This window comes from Hippocampus comes, unplaced genomic scaffold, assembly GCF_001891065.2.
Source record: "Hippocampus comes isolate QL1 unplaced genomic scaffold, H_comes_QL1_v1.1 scaffold8, whole genome shotgun sequence".
Classification (NCBI taxonomy): Eukaryota; Metazoa; Chordata; class Actinopteri; order Syngnathiformes; family Syngnathidae; genus Hippocampus; species Hippocampus comes.
The window spans coordinates 890,486-909,637 of record NW_017806153.1 but is presented as its reverse complement, the minus strand read 5'-3'; the positions used below and the strand labels follow the sequence as shown (position 1 = coordinate 909,637).

The 19,152-nt window shown below is 42.3% G+C and overlaps 2 protein-coding genes across 2 annotated transcripts in view; one reads left to right on the top strand and one right to left on the bottom strand.

Annotated features, from left to right (window-relative positions):
• Window positions 1-2,508: 2,508 nt before the first annotated feature.
• On the top strand, window positions 2,509-10,826 carry nr2e1 (nuclear receptor subfamily 2, group E, member 1). The gene is made up of 9 exons (XM_019894940.1): window positions 2,509-3,088; window positions 5,624-5,769; window positions 6,158-6,245; window positions 7,294-7,529; window positions 8,763-8,909; window positions 9,359-9,455; window positions 9,539-9,688; window positions 9,768-9,873; window positions 10,226-10,826. The coding sequence occupies exons 1-9, from the start codon at window positions 3,031-3,033 to the stop codon at window positions 10,386-10,388; spliced, it is 1,191 nt and encodes a 396-aa protein (XP_019750499.1). The 5' UTR covers window positions 2,509-3,030; the 3' UTR covers window positions 10,389-10,826.
• Window positions 10,827-11,686: 860 nt separating this feature from the next.
• snx3 (sorting nexin 3) overlaps window positions 11,687-19,152 on the bottom strand; it is a 9,851-nt gene continuing 2,385 nt past the window's right edge. The window contains exons 2-4 of the mRNA XM_019894941.1: window positions 14,609-14,704; window positions 14,257-14,381; window positions 11,687-12,248 (exon numbers count right to left, since the gene is read on the bottom strand). Of these exons, the coding sequence (XP_019750500.1) occupies window positions 12,143-12,248; window positions 14,257-14,381; window positions 14,609-14,704 (327 nt within the window). The 3' untranslated portion in view covers window positions 11,687-12,142. The remainder of the gene's footprint in view (window positions 12,249-14,256; window positions 14,382-14,608; window positions 14,705-19,152) is intronic.

Sequence of the window (19,152 nt, the reverse complement as noted above, 5' to 3'; positions counted from 1 at the left end):
CTCCCGGTGTAAAAAAAAAAAAAAAAAAAAAAAAGATACACCATCGACTGCTTCTTTTGTTGCTGGCAACATTTCATTGAGTGTCCGAAGAGAAGATTGTCACTCGTGGAAGAGCGAGCGAGACAAAGTGAAAGAAGGCAACCCGGGCAACCGCGATGTTGGTTATATTTGTGTAAAGGCTATCAGTGAATGACGAGGATTAGGACGCGTTAAGGAGATTATGTCAAACATTCGCCATTCAGCCGCCGGCCGGCAGCCACCCACGCACACGCGCGCACGCGGGGCAGGTCCGCGCTCGCGCGCATCATCGCGCACTTCCAAACGGGTCAAAGCGCGCAGTCGAAAGTCAACTCACCGGAACATGGCCACCTCACATATAAATTACACGTCATCATTGTAACATTAAATATATTGTAAATAAATAAACAACCATTAAAAAAAATAATCTCATATCACTGTTTATAGTGTGTTGCCAATTGGCTCGATGAATAACAATAAAGCGTCATGGCCTTTTAATTGGCAACATTTTGTTTTTAATATTTTCAATATTTGGGAAGGCTGGCGAATTCACCTAAAAAAATTAAACTGTGTAAAAAAAATAGATGGGCGAGCTCCAAATTCCAGGGCACCGTTATTTTATTTTTTTTATGCTGCTTGTAGTCAGGCGTCCATTTAAGGGCCCCAAAAGGATTAATTTTCCAAATAAATGGTCCCAAAATAAAATACTGCTTTAAACTTAAATATTGGTCAGTTTATAGGAAAGATTCTAACAGGTACTACAAATCTGTCTGACGTTTTGATTTCTCACTGGACAAATTGAAACTGGCTCAGAAGCCGCATTGCGTCAGACATCATTGGCCGTGCTTCATGTTTTGGACAAAGTCTAACTTTTTTTTTTTTTTTAATCTTTTGAACTGATCACTCTCATTAGTCAGCGCAGGTGTACCTGATGTCGTGGCCCGCTTTGTCACCGCCGAGGCCTCCAAAAATCAAAGGCACGCGAATTCCGAGTTGAGAGTTGAATTCATCCCGCGCGTCAAAGCTGCAGGTTGGGAGACACCAAAAGACACAATGGTTAATTGCAATTAAACACGCCTCCCCGCCTCGCCCAATGGCCGCTTAAATCGACACTTTGTGCGGCCATATGGCCCCGGGCGCACCGTGGGAAGAAGGACAATTAAAAACGGAATATGGATTTGGAGTTACCCGGGGAAAGCGCAGCAAGCTGTCAAGGTCAGGGTGTCAGGAAAAAAAAGGAGAGGACCCCGGTGTCCACAGTGGCTTGGATGGGAGGGGAGCGTGCTGTTTCAACTTTCAATGCATGCAGTAGTAGTGAGCTAAAAAAAAAGTCAAGAAGTGCACGTCGCATGAATAAAGTATAATTTCAAGAAACAGAAGAATGTCATAGTTGCGTTGAAAAACATTGTGTTTTTAAATATATATATATATATATATATATATATATATATATAGTGGACATTTTTTTCTAGAAAAGCTGCTTTTCAATGGACTGTAACAAGCAATGAGGAAAAAACATGATTTCGTTGGTGCATTGAAATTCATGTACATTTGTGATTTTTGTGAAGGACTGAAATGAAAAAATAAACTTTGCTAAATTTAAAATACGGACAAAACACGATGCTTGCTTTTCCATATATTTCTCATCACATGCAGTGTAAAACAAAATCTATTTTTTTTTCACCTTACAGTAATTTAGGTTGGAAAAACGTTTTGAAAAAAAAACACGACTGACATTATGGCAACAATGTTAGTTACCTGAACAAAACAAGCAAAGCTTGAAGTTGAGGTTCCATTGGGACATCCTTCTGCACTTATTTTTTTTGTTGTTGTTGTGAAATGCAAGCAGGAAAGGCAATCTTCACAACAGCAAAACTTAAAAAACAATGAGTTCAAGTGCCCGACTTAAAATGTCAGCAAAGTTTGTCGCCTGAAAGTTTAAGCTCATTCAAGTTACAGTGTAACAAGAAAATTCTTCAGCATAGTCTTGTCTACATATGCCTTTCATTTCATTTTCAGTTCAACCATGAGCTTTTTTCGCACCTTTTATAGTGTAGCGTTTACTGAATTACAAATGAATTGAAAATACACCATTTAATAACCCAATAGTAAGAGAAATGTCTTAAAACATTATCTGCATGATGCTATGTCTATTTTTATGCAAAATGGTGCTCCATTAAAACCAATTTCTGCAACACCCTTCCCCCGTTAGCACACGTAAGATGTATTGTAATAGAGAGGACAGTTGCATGTTCCCTCAGGTCTTTTAAAAAGTGAAAGATGGTGGTTCTGAAGATTTTTTTTGTGGCGTTTACTAAGTTGCAAAGAAAGGGGAAAAAATACTGGAGTGGCTTGTGGGCAGTGCCTTGGGATCAATGAATGGGAGGGAGAGAGAGAGAGAGAGAGAGAGAGAGAGAGAGAGAGAGAGAGAGAGAGAGAGAGAGAGAGAGAGAGAGAGAGAGAGAGAGAGAGTGATGTCATGGTGGAGTTTGGCGTGGAAAGCCAAGTGGATGAAGGAAGTGGAGATCTCCACCCTCCAGCCTCCCCCCTTGACACTTGTGCGAAATATTAGCAGGCTTGATATATTCGGGCCAAGTCGCAGCACAAAGTCACACCTACCGCCAAAGACTCAACACTCACCAATCCTCAGTTCGGTGCCGGCCGGTCCAACTGCCCCCTCAAAACAACAACAACAACAAAAGCATTTCGTGTTTTTTTTTTTTTTTTTTTTGCCTGTAGACGGCCTCCAAACTTGACGCCTGTTGCGCACCGACCGCAGCCGCCGACAGGTCACCTTCGCCGGGCTGCAAATCGGTCCGGTTCGCCGGTCGACCGGACTCGGAATCGGGACCATGCGCTGCCGTGCGTGCTGAGCGCGGATTCATTGTGGAAGTTTGGCGGGGTCGACTGAAAGAAACAAGAGCAAGATCAAGTCAAGTATTTATATTACATATATATATATTTTGAAGGGACGTTTTCCAGTCTGAACTTTTCATCATTTGAGCATCTACGATGAGTAAACCTGCCGGCTCAACAAGTGGCTGTTTGGATATTCTCAGTGTCAAGTCAAGTAAGTGGCACTTTTCCATAAGAAAAAAACTGTAAATTAAGCATGTAAAAATGAAAAAAAAAATGTACTTGAAAGTTACACTCCATCATCCATTTGAATTCGTTTGCTGCGCAATAAAACGCGTTTTCGGGGGAGGGAATGCGTCATAACGCCGTTTTATGTATTGAATTACATTTCATTGAAATGCAATGTGCTAATTTTCTCTATATTGTCCCTAAGAACAAGTTAAGCAATGAAAGGTGTTTTCTTTCTAGTCTTCTCTTGATTTCATCACTTTCAAACTGTCGTGGGTTTTTTTTTTTGTGTGTTTTGGTGAAAATGTCGGGACTTATTTTGGATACACACCCAAAAAATATAATTCCATCAACTGCATAAACAGACTAAATTAAATTCCTCTCTCACCGGCCTTGTAATTAATCCCAATTAAATCACTGTAAACTAATTGAAAATTACATTTGAATCCACTTATCTCATCCAAATATGCATTATTAATGTCCAGTCACCCCCCAATCTAAAAAACTCCTTATCCTCAACATTTTAAAATATAAAGTAAATGTACAATTTAGAATAACACATCGTGTTTGTCTCTTGTTGCAATTACGTCACACCACAGTGTCGAATTCATTTAACGCTGCAGTATTCCGTCCCGGACGTGTATACAATAATTAGTGATGGGTCTTTAAAAAAAAAAAAAAAAAATCGAAATTAGGAGAATCAACTTGACTCGTGCCGTTTTTATTTGATTAGCGTTCATTTCCCCTTTCCGAAAGTTGACGGGTGTTTCCGTCACTTTTCATCCATCCAAGTCGGTCATGAACAGGGTCAGAACCCCAAAAAATAAAATCAATAAATAATAATAATAATAATAACAAACGAAGGGTTTCTAATATTGATGAGCATCAGGCGTCCTTGTATTTATGATTATGATTATTTTGCAGCTCCTTATTCCCATGCTACCTTTTTGGACGGGTCACTGGTGAATCAGCGAGCAGGTGGCTAAACGTCAGTGTAATTACAGAGGCGCCCCCACCATCCACCCCATCCCTACACACGCTGTTTTTTTCCCCCTGTAGATTTGAATACCCCCCCCCAAAAAAAAAAAAAAAATCTTCACTTCCCCCACCCAATTCCCTATCAAACGCGGGAGTCCGTTTGCCTACACTTGATTGGAGTTTGGCGAAACGAGTTGATTGCGGTGGCGCGGTGTCACTGCCTAATCCCGAGGCCAAAAAGACCTGCCGGATAAAGCAGCTGTCGAGTCCCATTATGAGGCCGAGTTGGCAGCTTGTCGAGATGCGGCCAGTCAGACCGGCTTCAATGGGACCAAATCATTAAGTTAACACTTTCTCCCCCGCTAATGTCGCCATTGTGACCCCCCCCCCCCCCCCCGCCTCCCGCATTGTTTTACAGGGTCCGGTTATATCGCTTGCACACACACCTTTATTTTGGAGAAAAAAAAACGGAATTCCCATGGTCGAAGGGCCACTGTCCACTGAGAGGAGAGAGAGAAAGAGATAGAGAGAGGGGGGAGAGAGACAGAGAGAGAGAGAAAATCAATTTGTAACCCCCCCCCTACACCCAAAGGCGTAAAAAAAATGCAAAAAAAAAATCATTATATAAATGTGACGAATATGCGGATTAGGATCAAACATTGGAAAAGTAAAAATCAAGTGAGATTTGAGTGATATAAAACTTGACTCAAATGTTGATTTCCACCCACCCCCAAAGTTGGAGCACATTATGACGCAATAGAGTACATAATGATAAAGAAGAATTTGGCGAAACATTTCGTAAGTAGTGCTCGACAGACAGACGTTATACTGTTTTTGCACTCCATCCATCAATGCAAAGTCCAACTTTTTACTCACAATTACAATGAAACTAATGCAGGGAGTAACTTTAAGCATGAAAAAGTGACTAAAATGATGAATGTTAAATGAAAAACAAGATACGATTGACAAGACATAATCACATTATAATGTGTAAAAATCATCATCATGTAAGAGAAACAGATTACATACATACACATGCATGAAAATAGACTGGGATTTTCCCAATAATTATGGATAATGATTTGATTTAAACATTAAGGAAACCCTAAGGGTAAAAAAATGGATTGGTGGATGGATTTTTCCTTAATGGCAAAAATGTATTCATGTAACAAAAAGTTAATTATAATGGCATATGGATTTCAATACGAGTAACTTAAATGACAACGAACTGCTGCATTAAAAAGAGAGTTGAATATAATGTAATACATTAAATAGCACTAGTGATACGACTATGATGATTTTTACTGTTACAAATTTTAAAAAGTCACTAAAGTAATGGTTAAACGAACGAACGTCTCAGACAGCAGAAGATGATAGGTTAAAAAAACAGCACAAAATCCGAAAAAAGGGAAAAATATCTGTGGCCGCGTAATGACTTTTACATGTCCGATACATAGTTTCAATATTAAAAAAAATGTTTTGAAACATTACTTGACTTCGTTGTTTCCGACATAACTTTTTAATGACCGAATTCCCACTGCAGGTCGCATTTTAGACATTCCGTGCAAAGTGTGCGGGGACCGCAGCTCCGGCAAGCACTACGGGGTCTACGCCTGCGACGGCTGTTCGGGCTTCTTTAAGAGGAGCATTCGCCGAAACAGAACCTACGTGTGCAAGTCTGGCTCTCAGGTTAGCAGCACCACTTATGTCCCCTTTTCACCACTCTACGCGCCTTTGCGAGACATTTTCACCGAGTTAGCGCCGATTCCCAGCTTTATTTGAACGCATCACGCTGGCAGGGTTTCAATGGCTCAACGCGCCGGTGCGTTGTAATTTATCAGGTGTAATCCAATCTAATGTGTTGAAAGCGAGGATTCAAGGAGTAGGGGGCGGGATACTACTTACTCCCCCCCCACCCTCTTGCAATAAGGCTGCATTGAGGGGGTCGATAAATGCGTGATGATGATAGCACCTGGAAATTGGTCTCCTGGGAAGATAATAGTAAGGATAGGAGCGTTGCAGCTATTATACGCTAACACGCTTTTCCGTGTGTGTGTGTGTGTGTGTACCCGTGTAGGGTGGGTGTCCTGTGGACAAAACTCACAGGAACCAATGCAGAGCTTGCCGCTTGAAAAAGTGCCTGGAAGTCAACATGAATAAAGACGGTAAATATATACAGTATTTTTAAATTATCAAGCACAGGGTTTCTTAGATTTTACTATGCTAGTTATTTGTAAGACCCCCCCCCAAAAAAAATCTAAAAACATTTTTACATCAGTACTTGTCAGTATGATTTCCCCCCCCCCAATCTTGTTTGCACAATGCAAAGGTTAGAAGACGGTTTAAAGAATGAAGTTCGTACATAATCGCAGCACACTTTTTTCTTATAAGGAGGGTGTAGCTGCTGCCCCGTCGGCCCCCCGTTTATGCACGCCACTGGGCCCGAATTGCGAGCCATTGTTCGCCTCATTTTTGCTTTGACTTTTTGCTGAAATGTGGGGCTTCAAGCTGTTGAATGCCAATCAAAGTTGGAATTTACTGTCAAACTTAACATGATCCAAGCAGAATTACATGTTAAACCAAACCAACCACGTGCGTAACGTTACCGCTAAGTCCACTGGTTTAATGTTAATAGGAAACGCCTTGGGTGGGCTAACGAATCGCATCACGGTGTTATTTTTCAATTGAGATTTCATTTTATAACACAGGTGGTGCAGCAACACATGTAGACAGACAACGGGTATATATTGGTTGTCCTCTGCAAAAAAAAAAGAAATATTACAGAGTCACAGTAATTGTGAAATTCTTTCGTTTGTGACTGCATGATACAAATAAAATACACTCTGCATCAACTCATGAGCAATTTAGAGGCTATTGAATTATTTTATGAAGTATGAAGCTAATATGGTACTATTTTTCGTCATTAAAAAACTGTTTTGGTGGGTTTCAATTGACCACAATAGAGTCAATAGGCACAAGTTTTCATGAACTCATCTATCTTTTTTTTTATGTAAGTTGGACACAAATGGCCTTCAAATATTTGCACGTCGGAAAAATATATATGTGTGTGTGTATATATATATATATATATATATATATATATATATATATATATGTGGATTTTTATAATTAAAAAAAAATTGCGCCAACGTCTAACATTTTCCAGATTCTTTTGCTGATGAATTGTTTGGACTTCTGCTGTACTATTTAAAGCTGTCCAACACGAGCGGGGACCCCGGACGTCCACCATCCGAAAACAAGTGGCCTTATACTTCCGAGGTCACAAAGAGGTCAACGGGTCGACGGCGCATTTCCCGGGCTCCTCTCTACCAGGCCCCCCCTTCTTCACCACCGTCACACAACTGGAGCCGCATACTTTAGATATGAGTACGGTGGCCAGCACACCAGAGAGGCAGGCCATCGTGGGCCTGGCACAGCCCACCCCAAAGGTAACCTTCCCTTTTTTTTTTTTTTTTTTTTACATCTATATGCTAAAAATGTTAATCAAATTGTCCGATAACTCCAGAAAGTATCAGCAATTCCACTGTCTTGCTGTATTTTGAGGAGGGCTGAATGATTTAGAAAAATAATCAAATTGTGTTGTATTTATTTATTTTTTAAACATCAATATTGCGGTTGAGATTTAATCGGCGATTGATTATCCCAACAAAGAACACTCGACTAAGACCTTGAAGAGAATCGTGTCTCACTGCATCTGGGGTCGGTGACAGAGAGATGGAGATACAGAAAATGGAGACGATAAGGAAAATAGGACCCTATAACGTCGGTCTCCATGAAAACTTCATAATTATTATGCAAACATTTAAACAGTTTGTGCATCATGACTTGGCAACCAGGATGCAGTCTAATCGTCAATCAGACAAACAAAAGTGTTTCACTCAACGAATGTAATTGACTATTCTGGAGCAATATTTGTCGTTTTTTGCAGAGTATTAAAAAAAAAAAAAATAGATGCCTGCGAGTATTGTTGTTGACGTGTTGCTGCACTTTTTGTGTCCAAAAACCTGATTTTAAGAGCTTTATGACAATAAAACTTTATGAACCCTTAAACTGCAACCCATGGTAAGAGCACAAAAGGTGAGAACATTTTTGCTAAAAAGTGAGCCCACATTTCAACTTTTTTTTGTACAACATTAAAATAGTATGAAACGTGTATAAACAGCTGATTGATTACATTTCATATTTTATAACTCCTTGATTAAAAACAAAAACCAAACTCACTTGTGGTTTGACCTTAACAGCAGGAGGTCCCTGCAACTTACCAAATAGTGAGCCCGCAGATCCAACATCTACTATACTTAACATAATTGAATTTACAGATGATTTAGATGTTTTATTGCTTGCAAATGTAATTTCCAGTATGCGAACACTTACACCATAACTTGTTTAACGTTTGACATTGAGTCGAAATTTGTGTTAGTACTATTATTTAGATGAGTATTATTTATTTTCCAGCAGGGTTAGAAGTTGAAATTCTTGTCCTGATTTAGCGCATAAGAGGCACAAATCCACCAATTAGATTTCTCGCTGCAAATCCGCCGCAAGCAACACTAATCACTAAAAAGCAGGTGCCGTGGCTTGGAATTTGACCTTTGGCGCGTACAATGAGTCTGACTGTTTCCAAGGTGATGACCGCATCCCGGGTTTCTCCCCTGCTGCAGTACCCCCATGAAGTCAGCGCCACCCCCATGTACCTATATGAGGTGGCCACCGAGTCCGTATGCGAGTCAGCAGCCCGCCTGCTCTTCATGAGCATCAAGTGGGCCAAAAGCGTGCCCGCCTTCTCCACGCTCCCCTTATCTGACCAGGTACGTTTAACCGCGCGTGACGGGAATTAAGGCAAACAAGAGTGGTGGGGGGGTGGGGGGTGGCAGGGTTGGGATTAGAGGAGGCCCACGGGAGGTCAAACACAATCGCTTTTGGTGAACATAAATCAACGGAATGGGCAATGTAATTTTTTTTGGACACGGCACCAACAAATCCAAATTAACCCTGTCATGCACCCTGCAAGCTGATAACTTAAGATGCCCACTGTAGTAACGGCTGTCCCTCAAAGGGTTAATGTCTGCGCTAACACCGACTGCCTGACCAGAGAAAGCAAACCATTTCCACAAAGGTCTCCAAAATCATGTTGGAAGTCTTCCCCAGAAGGGTGGGAGCAATTTTTTTTTCCCGTGTTGCCTTCCATAATCACTTCTAGGTGTCCACTTGTGCATGTATGTAAGCCCAGTGGCCTTACAAAGGGTAATCTTTGCAGTTGATTCTGTTGGAGGACGCATGGAGGGAATTGTTTGTCTTGGGAATCGCGCAGTGGGCTATCCCCGTGGACTCAACGACTCTACTTGCCGTTTCTGGTATGTAACGAAGATGCAGTTGTTGCATAAGGCCTTCGCGTGCCGCGCCGCCTTCCCGTGTCATAATGTCATGTCGCCGGCAGGGATGAACAGCGAAAATACGGAATCCCAGCGGATGAACAAGATCATGTCCGAGATCCAAGCACTTCAAGAGGTGGTCACTAGGTTTCGGCAGATGCGGCTGGACGCTACGGAGTTCGCGTGCTTGAAATGTATCGTGACGTTCAAAGCCGGTGAGAGCGCACGGGTGCAGTTCGCAACTGACCTCCGTTTTAGGTTCGTATTGTAACAGTCCCGCTCTTGTGGTCACAGTTCCGACGCAGGGGGGCGCAGAGTTGAGAAATTTCCGCAACGCCAGTGCCATTGCCGCACTACAAGATGAGGCACAGCTCACACTCAACAGCTACATTCACACTAGGTAAGACTATTAGCCAATGTCGCGGAATCACAGAGTTACACACGTCAAAGTTTGATGCTATTTTGGAGATTAAGAATTTGTGTTCATGTACGGAACCCCATTTTTTTCCGTAACAAAATAATTTCTCACAATATACACATTCGAATAATTTTAAAAAATGGCCCTACGGTATTTGTATTGTGTCGGCATAAAAAGCAGGATTGCAGAGGCTTTAACATTCAATCATCAACGAACAAAAACTACGATGAGCTTGAAACAGACCTACTTCCTGCGATCACTCTTGAATTCACATGAGTGAGTGGGGGCTCGATCCAAATATCGCTAATATCAATTGTGCAATGACGTGTTGCAGATACCCAACTCAACCATGCCGTTTCGGCAAGCTGCTTCTGCTCCTGCCGTCCCTGCGATCTGTCGGCCCGTCCACCATCGAGGAGGTGTTCTTCAAAAAGACCATCGGCAACGTGCCCATCACCAGGCTCCTCTCTGACATGTACAAATCCAGTGACATATGACCTCGCCGGTCAACTCGCCTGCTTGGAGAAAAAGAAAAGACTTGAACATGGAGGGGGAAGGGAGAGGAGGGAGGGAACCGATCAAGACTCAGCCAGCAGGGCGTAGTTAGCCGGAGCACATTTGTATGAAAGAACACACGTTAAGAAAACAAGTCAATCAACTTGGCTGTTAACAGGGGCTCTAGTTAAAGGATTAGTGTAACCGCCATAATAGAGTGACCCATAAAGACGCACCGGAGTGGACAAAAGAAGCCAAGTGACTTGACAAAGACGACGTGTGAGAAAATATCTGCAAGTGTGCTTGTGAGACCAATGAGCTTGATGACCAATTTAATATTTTATTGCTGTGTTCAATCCTATTGGAGGAAAAAAAAAGTGCACTCACCTCCCCCTTCACATCCAGCATCAACATCAAACAAACCCAACAATGAAGAGGAACTAACTGTGGGAAAGGAGGGGGGTTCGCAATGGACATGCAACTAAAGATGCTGTGTGTGTGCGTGTGTATTTCAGTGTCGGCATCCAAGCACAACATTAAAATGTTTAGGTCAACTTAAAAGTTAGACACTAACAAGGATTGACAAAAAAAAAAAAATTCAGCACTTGGGGAGCTGTTTTGTGGAATGATATGGTGATTTGACTTTGTTGTAAATATTTGGGAGCTATAACTATTTAGAGGTGAAACCAGATGAATAAAAGACATTGAATTGATATATATTTTTTATTTAAAAAATCTCGGGTGCTGCCACATTGCTCAACCCCCCCAGGAAAAAATAAATAAACACCTTCAATTGTGTACACGTGTGCAGACCAACGCTATAAGAGTTAATGAAAACTAAATCAAATTGGCGGGGAAAAAAACATTTAAGAAATGAGAACGCTGTTTGAGGGGGGGAAAAAAAACTACAATTTGTGTTGATAAAATTAACTAAAATGAACAAGAACAAAGCAAAGCAAAAATGTTTACCGTTTACTGTCGTGTTGTTAACTTCTCATTTAGAGAATAATTCTCTTTTTTGGCCATTGCACTTCATCTGACAGGAGGCAAACAACAACAACAAAATGCATGCACGTATGCAGTAGATATTTCACCTATTTTATTGAAAAATCTTCAAAATAAACCAAAAAAAAAAAGGGGGGGCACAGCAGTATATAAATCTCAAAATGCGAATATAGGCAATAGAAATACTGCCATTTCCCTCTGTGTAAGTGAACTTGCTAGAAAAGCGATGGTGAGAACGGGGCAACTGCTGGTTTGCTGGACACACGCACAAACAAACTTTTTGTTCTTTTGGGTGGGTAGGTCAAAGACGTTCTTTAAATTTCAAGGCCCACTCATGTGCGACATGCCAATAGCAACTTACAACAATGGAATCGGCTATGGGTCTCCTCTTACGACAAATTGAATATATTCAAGACGTAGCTAGTGATAAATACAAATTCGACACTCATGTTAGTGGCATTTCCAGACATCGAGAGACCACGTGATGCTGCCAACATTCTCCGCTTTTAAAAGGGGGAAATAAGATGGGGAGGAGGTAACTGAAAGGGACCGTGAGCGGCGTATCATATGGGGGTGGAGGGTGGTAGGTTTATCTGTGTTTTTTGGTCTGAGAAGAATCAGAAGCAGTGAAGTGGGATAGGGTGGTCCGAACACGGCTGACAGGGCGGGGTGGGCCAAGTCCGATGAGGGTTGGCCGGCGAGTTGGTTGCGCCATCTTCTCTTATCTTTTTTCTCTCTCTTTTTTTTTTTTTTAAGCTTGTCTGACTTTGGATGGGGTGTAGTGCTTGTCCACAGACTCGTCCTGTAGAAACATGTGCAGGCATTTTTCGTTCTGGGCCAGAGGGTGACCGGCCACTCTGAAAACACACACGAGAAAACACACACATACACATCAGGCTTCAATGCGCATGGAACACAACGGCAGGAAAAGGAGAACCCCTATGCAGTCCGTTGTCAATTTGAATCCAAAAGGAATTTCCCTTAACGAAAAGGTTATTTCAAATGTCATATTTATTTTTCAAAGTCACAGCAGATGGATTAAAGACCCCTGCACGAGGCCCTTTTTGGGCAAAACCATTCGCGAGCGCGGTTGGAAAATGATAATCGGTTTTGTGCGTCAGCGAAGGTGAGCGAGATCCTTCCAAAAGGGATTCAAGAACCAGTCGATGCGAAAAAGCAATGTCGAGTAACGATCGTGGGAATACGACTTGGGGAAAATCAATTTGTCATTGTGCCCCTTCCATTAAAATTTCTTTCCGAAAGCCACTTTGACATGAGGCTTGACTCAGTGCGTCCCCGCGGATGACGCACACACGGGCTTCGGCAAGAAAATATGCCGCGCACCTGAGACCCGGGGGCATGATGCCATTATATGTTCGTATCTTAACCTCGAATGGAAAATAGTTAAGACAAATTACAAGCGTGAAAACATCGGCGGGTCGAAAGAAGTTTGGCGGAAAAGGAAGCAGAGACCAATAAGTTTGCTCCGCACTAGTTTTCGCGGGACAATCAAGCTGCGCATTCCAAAAGATACCCTCTTCAAAAAGCTCTAAATCACTGAACAAAGCAGCCGGCTGTGTGAAGTCTCTGAACAATGATATCATTAACGGCAGTGTTTCACTGACTGCAATGCATGCACCAAAATTTTAATTATCAACACATTGTTTAAAAAAAAAAAAAAAAAAAAGTTTTTAAATGTCTAAGCACACTTGACATTTAAACCGAAGCAAAGAAGCATTTGCACATGAAACAAAGATAACGACCAAGTCTGCAATCAAAGTAAATAATTACAATGGCATTGCAACTTTTATTGTTCGGCAGCTGAGGGGAGGAAAAAAAAAGGATGCAGAAGATCACGTGCAAACGCACGCTGTAATTTGAGATGTAATTATCATAAATTAAAACAGCACAAACGAATCAAATGTGTGGAAAATAATGTGCTCTGTTGGGTAATTAGAAATGACAAAGACGACGGCACATGTCGGGTTGTGAGCGCTAAGAACACGAGTAAGAGAAGTTGGAAGGAACTTGGTGGAAGGCGCTTTTGATGTTTTTTGAGCTTTAAAAACAAAGTCCAGAAGGCAGAAACTCCCATTCACAAGTCCTGTAAAAAGGATACCTAATTTGGAAACTGACCACTTCCAGAAAAAAAAAAAAAAAAGTGGTGCTGCTATTGTGGCAATGAACTCCGCATACTTGACAACGAGGGGCAGTTTGGCACATAGTGAACATTTATGAAAACATTAAAAAGTCTTCAACTTGTTTATGGCCTCACCCAGGTAGACATTGGGCATTTAAAATAACCATATCACTGCAAGTAAGTCTTTTAGCTTGGGGCTAACGCATAATGGGAAGCGCCATAAACGTGCTCGTGAATGGTAAGCAACAGATTTGAACAAATGGTGTCGCTGCACATGTAGACAGGTAACATTACAATACTCACGGGGCTCTATTCTTTATCCTCTGCAGAGATAGACTTACTGTTAGTGTGGCATGCGGTGACGGTGTCCATTTAAAGTGTTCATTGAACACGGCTTAATAAAATTTAAAAAAAAAAAATTTAAATGCTGGGCCCCAGTTCAGCGCACGGCCTAGGAATGAATTAAAGTTTTATCTCAAGGCACCGCCGTACACAGCAAACTCAGCTGGGTGCAGTCTACTCTCTCTACTGTATAAGTGTCATTAAAAATATACGTGATGATGTCACTACATACACTTTTTTCACTCTAGAATGAGAAATACAATGTATGAAATAATTGGAGATGATTTTTAAAAAATTCTATTTCTGTAATCATCTTAAGAATCTGAAATATTAAAAACTTGGAAGTTTCAGGGTGTCAAGTGACGTCTGAGCTGATGGCTTACTTGTTTAGAAACTGCTCCAGACCTTGTCTCCTCTCCTCGATGAAAGAGTCATCAAATATCCCATCGTCCCCTCGGAAGGGCAGCTGGCGGATCAGAGCTTTCCCCGGGAGGGGTGGCACAACAACCTGAGAGAAAAGCGCGCCCTGGGAAAATTAGTCGCAGCACTTCAACGGGCACAAAGACAACAAATGTTTCATTCAATGTACACTCTGGAAATCGATTTCTGGGGTGCTTGTGCGGAGGTTGAGGTGCTCCAAAAATTCTGAAGGCTGAAAACTAAACACAAATTTGTATTCATCGGCGAGGCTGTGACAATATAAAAACGGGGAGTGGGGTGGGGTGGGGGGCTCACCTTGCTCTCCCTCTCCAGTTCTGCCCTGAGCCACTCAAAGTCACTGTAGCGCCGCCGTACACTCGACTCCTTCAGCTTAAAGATGGGAAGGTTAGTCTGCATGGGGGGGGGGGAGAAAAAAATGGAAAGGGGTGTAAAGGAGTCACTCCTTCGAGATCCCAGATTGCTGCGACCTCTCCAAACGCATGAAGCCATTTAAACAAAACCAGTTTGTGAGCAGCGTTAAGTACGGTCATCAAAATTTGAATAATGAGGTTCAGATTCGGTGCAGCGAATCTTTACAGTATATGGATTTCACTTTTTTTAAATTAAATTAGAGAACTAGATCACATTTTCCATGATATTCGAGTTTATTGAGATGCGCCTGTGGAAGAATTATTTGGAGTCTACTTTCTTTCATACCTTGGAAAGAATGTGTTAAGTGTACACCTCAAAACAAAAGTTTCAAACGATTCGGTCACGGACTGTAATGATATATTTTGAACATTGTCGAGGAGATATTTTCTTTGAGGAACCTTCACGTGGGGGCTAGTATGGGAGAATATAGTTGAGAAAAAGGGTTTATTTTTGTGTTCCGATAAAAAGCCTTTGACGGTCAACAACCCGTCAGACGCAAGTATTGCGCCGCAAAAAAACATGAGCCCGGTTGACATTGTCCCAAGTGAGTGAACAAAAGGGATTTTATTTTTGTGTGCCTCATAGGTTCAAGAAAAAAAAAGATAAAACAAAAACTTTCAATTGTACTGAAACTGGCCTCCAGGAGACAAAAATCACCAAGGTCTGCCCCATTCAGACTGTTTTGCCAATTTTTCTTTTTTTTTGCATGTTTGCTAGCGCGACGGAGACCCTCGCATATTCCGCCCCGTTGATGGTCACTTGAGAGCAGCGCTCTGGTTTGAAAGAGGGGAGATGTTTCGACATTGACAGAGAACACAGGCACAAACAGCAAATTGTACTACAATCCCCAAAACCTATTCACTCGCCCTGACAGCATATGGCCATCCCAATGACAATGTACGAACGAGGAGGGGCTGAACGAACGAGGATTATTATTATTTTTTTTTTTTCTCAATAGTGGGGCCGCGCTTCCCAGAAGGTCAGAATTTACCGAAGCGGCACAATGGCAAAGCAATCGAGCAAGTCGGCGCGGCATAAGTTCAGGTATGAACAGCGGACTGTTCAATAGGCAGACGTCGACAACGGTGTGCTGGAAAGGGGATGGGAGTTAACTACAAGGCTGAGTAAATGGCCACGCAAAAAAAAAAAGTGTGTGTGTGTGTGTGTGTGTACTTGGTAATCAAGGTTTTATTCCTTTTGCTCTTTCATAATGCGTCTGATTTTCAGCCTTTGAGACTCTTTGTGGCGTTTCAACAGGGGGGAGGGGGTGGAAAAAACACAGGCATCTCTCATGTGTCTTTAAATGTTTCAATTGACCCGACAAGCGCAGATTTGGACTGCAGAAGGGCCGTGGCAGCACAAGTGAGAAAACGCAAACCCGACGTTAGTCTGCAAGGCTCGAGTTGCGATTTGAACTCATAATCCTCTTGTGAATACAACCGTGCTATAAAGTCCCCACAGACGGAAAAAAAAAAAACAAGCCAAACGGACCCGCTTGGCGAAAACGTGTTCTCCCTTCAGGTTCTTCCCAGGTGAAGTTGTCAATGAGGCAACCCCCCCCCCACCTTCTTCACTCCTCCACTCTCTCAGGTCACAGGAGAAGTGGATTAGTTTAGCTTTATTGCCCCACTACTATGGCATTAACTCCACTCGTCTGTCCCTGCTGCGTAATGTTACCTCACAGCGAGGAGCGCCGCAAAGTTAATCCTCAGCACAACAGATCACAGTTACAGGTAATCTGCCACCGCCGCGACGCTTAATCCCATCACGGGCACACCGGAAAGCACTTAGCTGAGCGCAAATCTGCGAACATACTTCTTGGCGTGAAGTACGGTTGTGTGTGAGGTGTTGCGTCAAGGTTTGGCCGGTTACATTTTTCATCGGGTGGTGCCTTCGAGGACGGTTTGGACGCGCACACGGTCCGAAGACTACGAAAGCGAGCGATGCAGTTTGGAGAAAAGAAAGTCACCTGGCCTTGAAATCCTTTTTGCACCCTCAAACCCTGTGATTAAGAGATTGCTCGGGCAGGACGGGAGGGGGAGGACGCAAACGACAAAAGTGAAAAGTGAGAGGTCTCGCTCACCCAAAAGGAAGGCGATGCGTGAGAGCCCTCAGAGTCAAAGATCGGGTTTCTTCAGCCTCTGTTCTCTCGTCGGCTTTGACTTACTGGCTCTTGTGCAGACTTTGACACACGGGAGCAGCTTTCACCCGGAAAGGTGATTGCGTTTCATTGATTGTCAAAAAAGGCACACTTTGACCCACACTGCTATTCCACCATTTAAAATCGCCTTTTTTTGGGGCCAGATTTTCAATAGGCGATATTAGGCAAAAACATTCCAGAAAAAAGGCCATTATTTTCAGAAGACATTTTCTCTGGAAGCCATTGTCCGAACTTTTTGGATTCACCGTACTCAGGATGCTAATCAATATGAACGTGAGGGAATCGCCGGGCATAATAAAAGCAGAAATCGAAACGAGACGACAGCATGAAGCTACCCCCTCTTGAAAACGGGCTGCCGAGCTTCACCTTTCATGATGAGCATCCAGGGCAATCTGTGCTCCATAGGAAGAGAGGAAGGCGTAATGTGTGAGACGCAATATCTTGGCTTCATTGAAAGTGGCAGAAGCCTTTAAAAACAGCCTCGGACAAAGATCACTCATCTCCTGAGAGAAGAGTTCAAGACCACCACGCATTAGCTTTTAGCAGGATAGATCAAGTCAAGTTGGAGAGCGTGCATCCTAAAGCTCGCCCTCTCCCGCAACCCCTTATCCACCCTCCCCACCTCCTTTCACAATAATGGCATTAAAAACGGCTTCATAATACCATCTCGTTGCATCATGCTCCGAAATGGTGAAAGACGAGGCTGGGAACAAAAGAGTTGGGGTGACGGGGTTTTTTTTTTTTTTTTGCTCTCGCCTTGCCGTGTACTCGCTCGCTCGCCGGCCCCTGCCCGCTGACAGTCTCTCTGCTCTCTCGCTGGCAAAAAGCTGCTTTGTTACCATAGTATCAACTCCCACTTTTGATACTGTCATCTCAAGTAGGATATGGTAGCCTTGATACAATATGTTCCCCATTTCCATTAAAATAGTTGTCCAAGAGGATGCTGTAGACTTTGGATTACACTTGACTGTGCCTGACAAGCACGCCCACCCCACCCATCCCCTCACACCCACCCAATCTCTACTTATTTTTATTAATGGCCAAAGTCCCCCCCCCCCCACATCACCCTAACTGAAGCCAGAAAGAAAGCGAAGGCAAAGCTAAATGAGTACAAAAGAGGAGGGGAAGAGGACGAGAAGTATAAGAAGCCTTTTATGTGCTCCTATCTATAAACAAAGATCCCCAAGTTCAGAGTTTGAATACCACCTCCTAAAATCAAGGGAAGCGGGGGAGAAAAAGAAGACAACCTAATCATGTCGTCAGAGTATGATCAAATACGACGGCTACGAAACCGCATATCTGCTTGCGAAATCACTCGTTGCTATGTTTGCATTAAGACATAAGTAGGAACAATGGAAAATAAAAATCAATGCTAATTGCCATTAGCCCATCGATGGGGTTTTTATTTATTAGCATTAATATATTAAGCTTTTCATTATTTTTTTACACTGGGTGGTTTTAATATACAATGCTTAACCTTCCTTTGATTTCAGTGTCTGGTACACAGTAAACTTTGACTTGGGGGTGACAAACAACTTGAAGCAAGCACTCTAGGTCTCTTACGTGAAGAACCATGCAAGCGAGTCTAATTTTTGTTTCCTCCAAGTGATATTATGCGCAAGTCTCCCATTTGATGAAAGCGAGAGCATGGGAACAGATGCTTTTAAGCTTGAAACTTTAGTGCGTTTAAATACATTTAAAAAGTGTTCAACATATTTGGGAGTATTACTGCTAATACTTAGCAATATTTTTTTTTTCGTTGGGAGGGGGGTGACACATGAAGCTTACGTCAGCTAATTTGTAAGAGACTTCATTTTTCAGAAACTGTCCACCTTTTGAACAAATTGATTGGTAATCGATTAATCACTGCACAATTTAGTTTAATCTTTAAAAATAATATTCACAAAACGCCCACTTTGGGCACAAGACAGCAACAAAAAAAAAAAAAACAAAAAATAAAAACAAGGATCCAACATGCTTTGTCATCCTAAATTAGGCTTTCTGTTGGTCTCTTGGGCATCTCAGATTTCAATTACCAGCTAAAACAAATGGATTTGAATGAGAACAAAAGTCACTTTTTTCAATGAGACCTTCAACATTACAAGTCCGCGCAGGGGAGGGAAGGTATCTGTCTCCTTTCAGCATTGAGTTAGCTTTCATCTCTGGGGAGTGAAAGAGAGCAGATTGATGCCGTTGATTTGAATACGAACGTAAAGCCAGCCTGTCAACAAGTGACTGTGCAGGCTGACTCGGAGAGAGCCAGTGC

What these genes read in the sequence shown, in the direction of transcription:
- nr2e1 (XM_019894940.1), top strand. Translation starts at nt 3,031, where the DNA reads ATGAGTAAACCTGCCGGCTCAACAAGTGGCTGTTTGGATATTCTCAGT. An exon ending in TATTCTCAGTGTCAAGTCAA is followed by an intron (nt 3,089 to 5,623) that starts GTAAGTGGCACT and finishes TTCCCACTGCAG; the next exon opens with GTCGCATTTTAGACATTCCG. An exon ending in GACTCTACTTGCCGTTTCTG is followed by an intron (nt 9,456 to 9,538) that starts GTATGTAACGAA and finishes TGTCGCCGGCAG; the next exon opens with GGATGAACAGCGAAAATACG.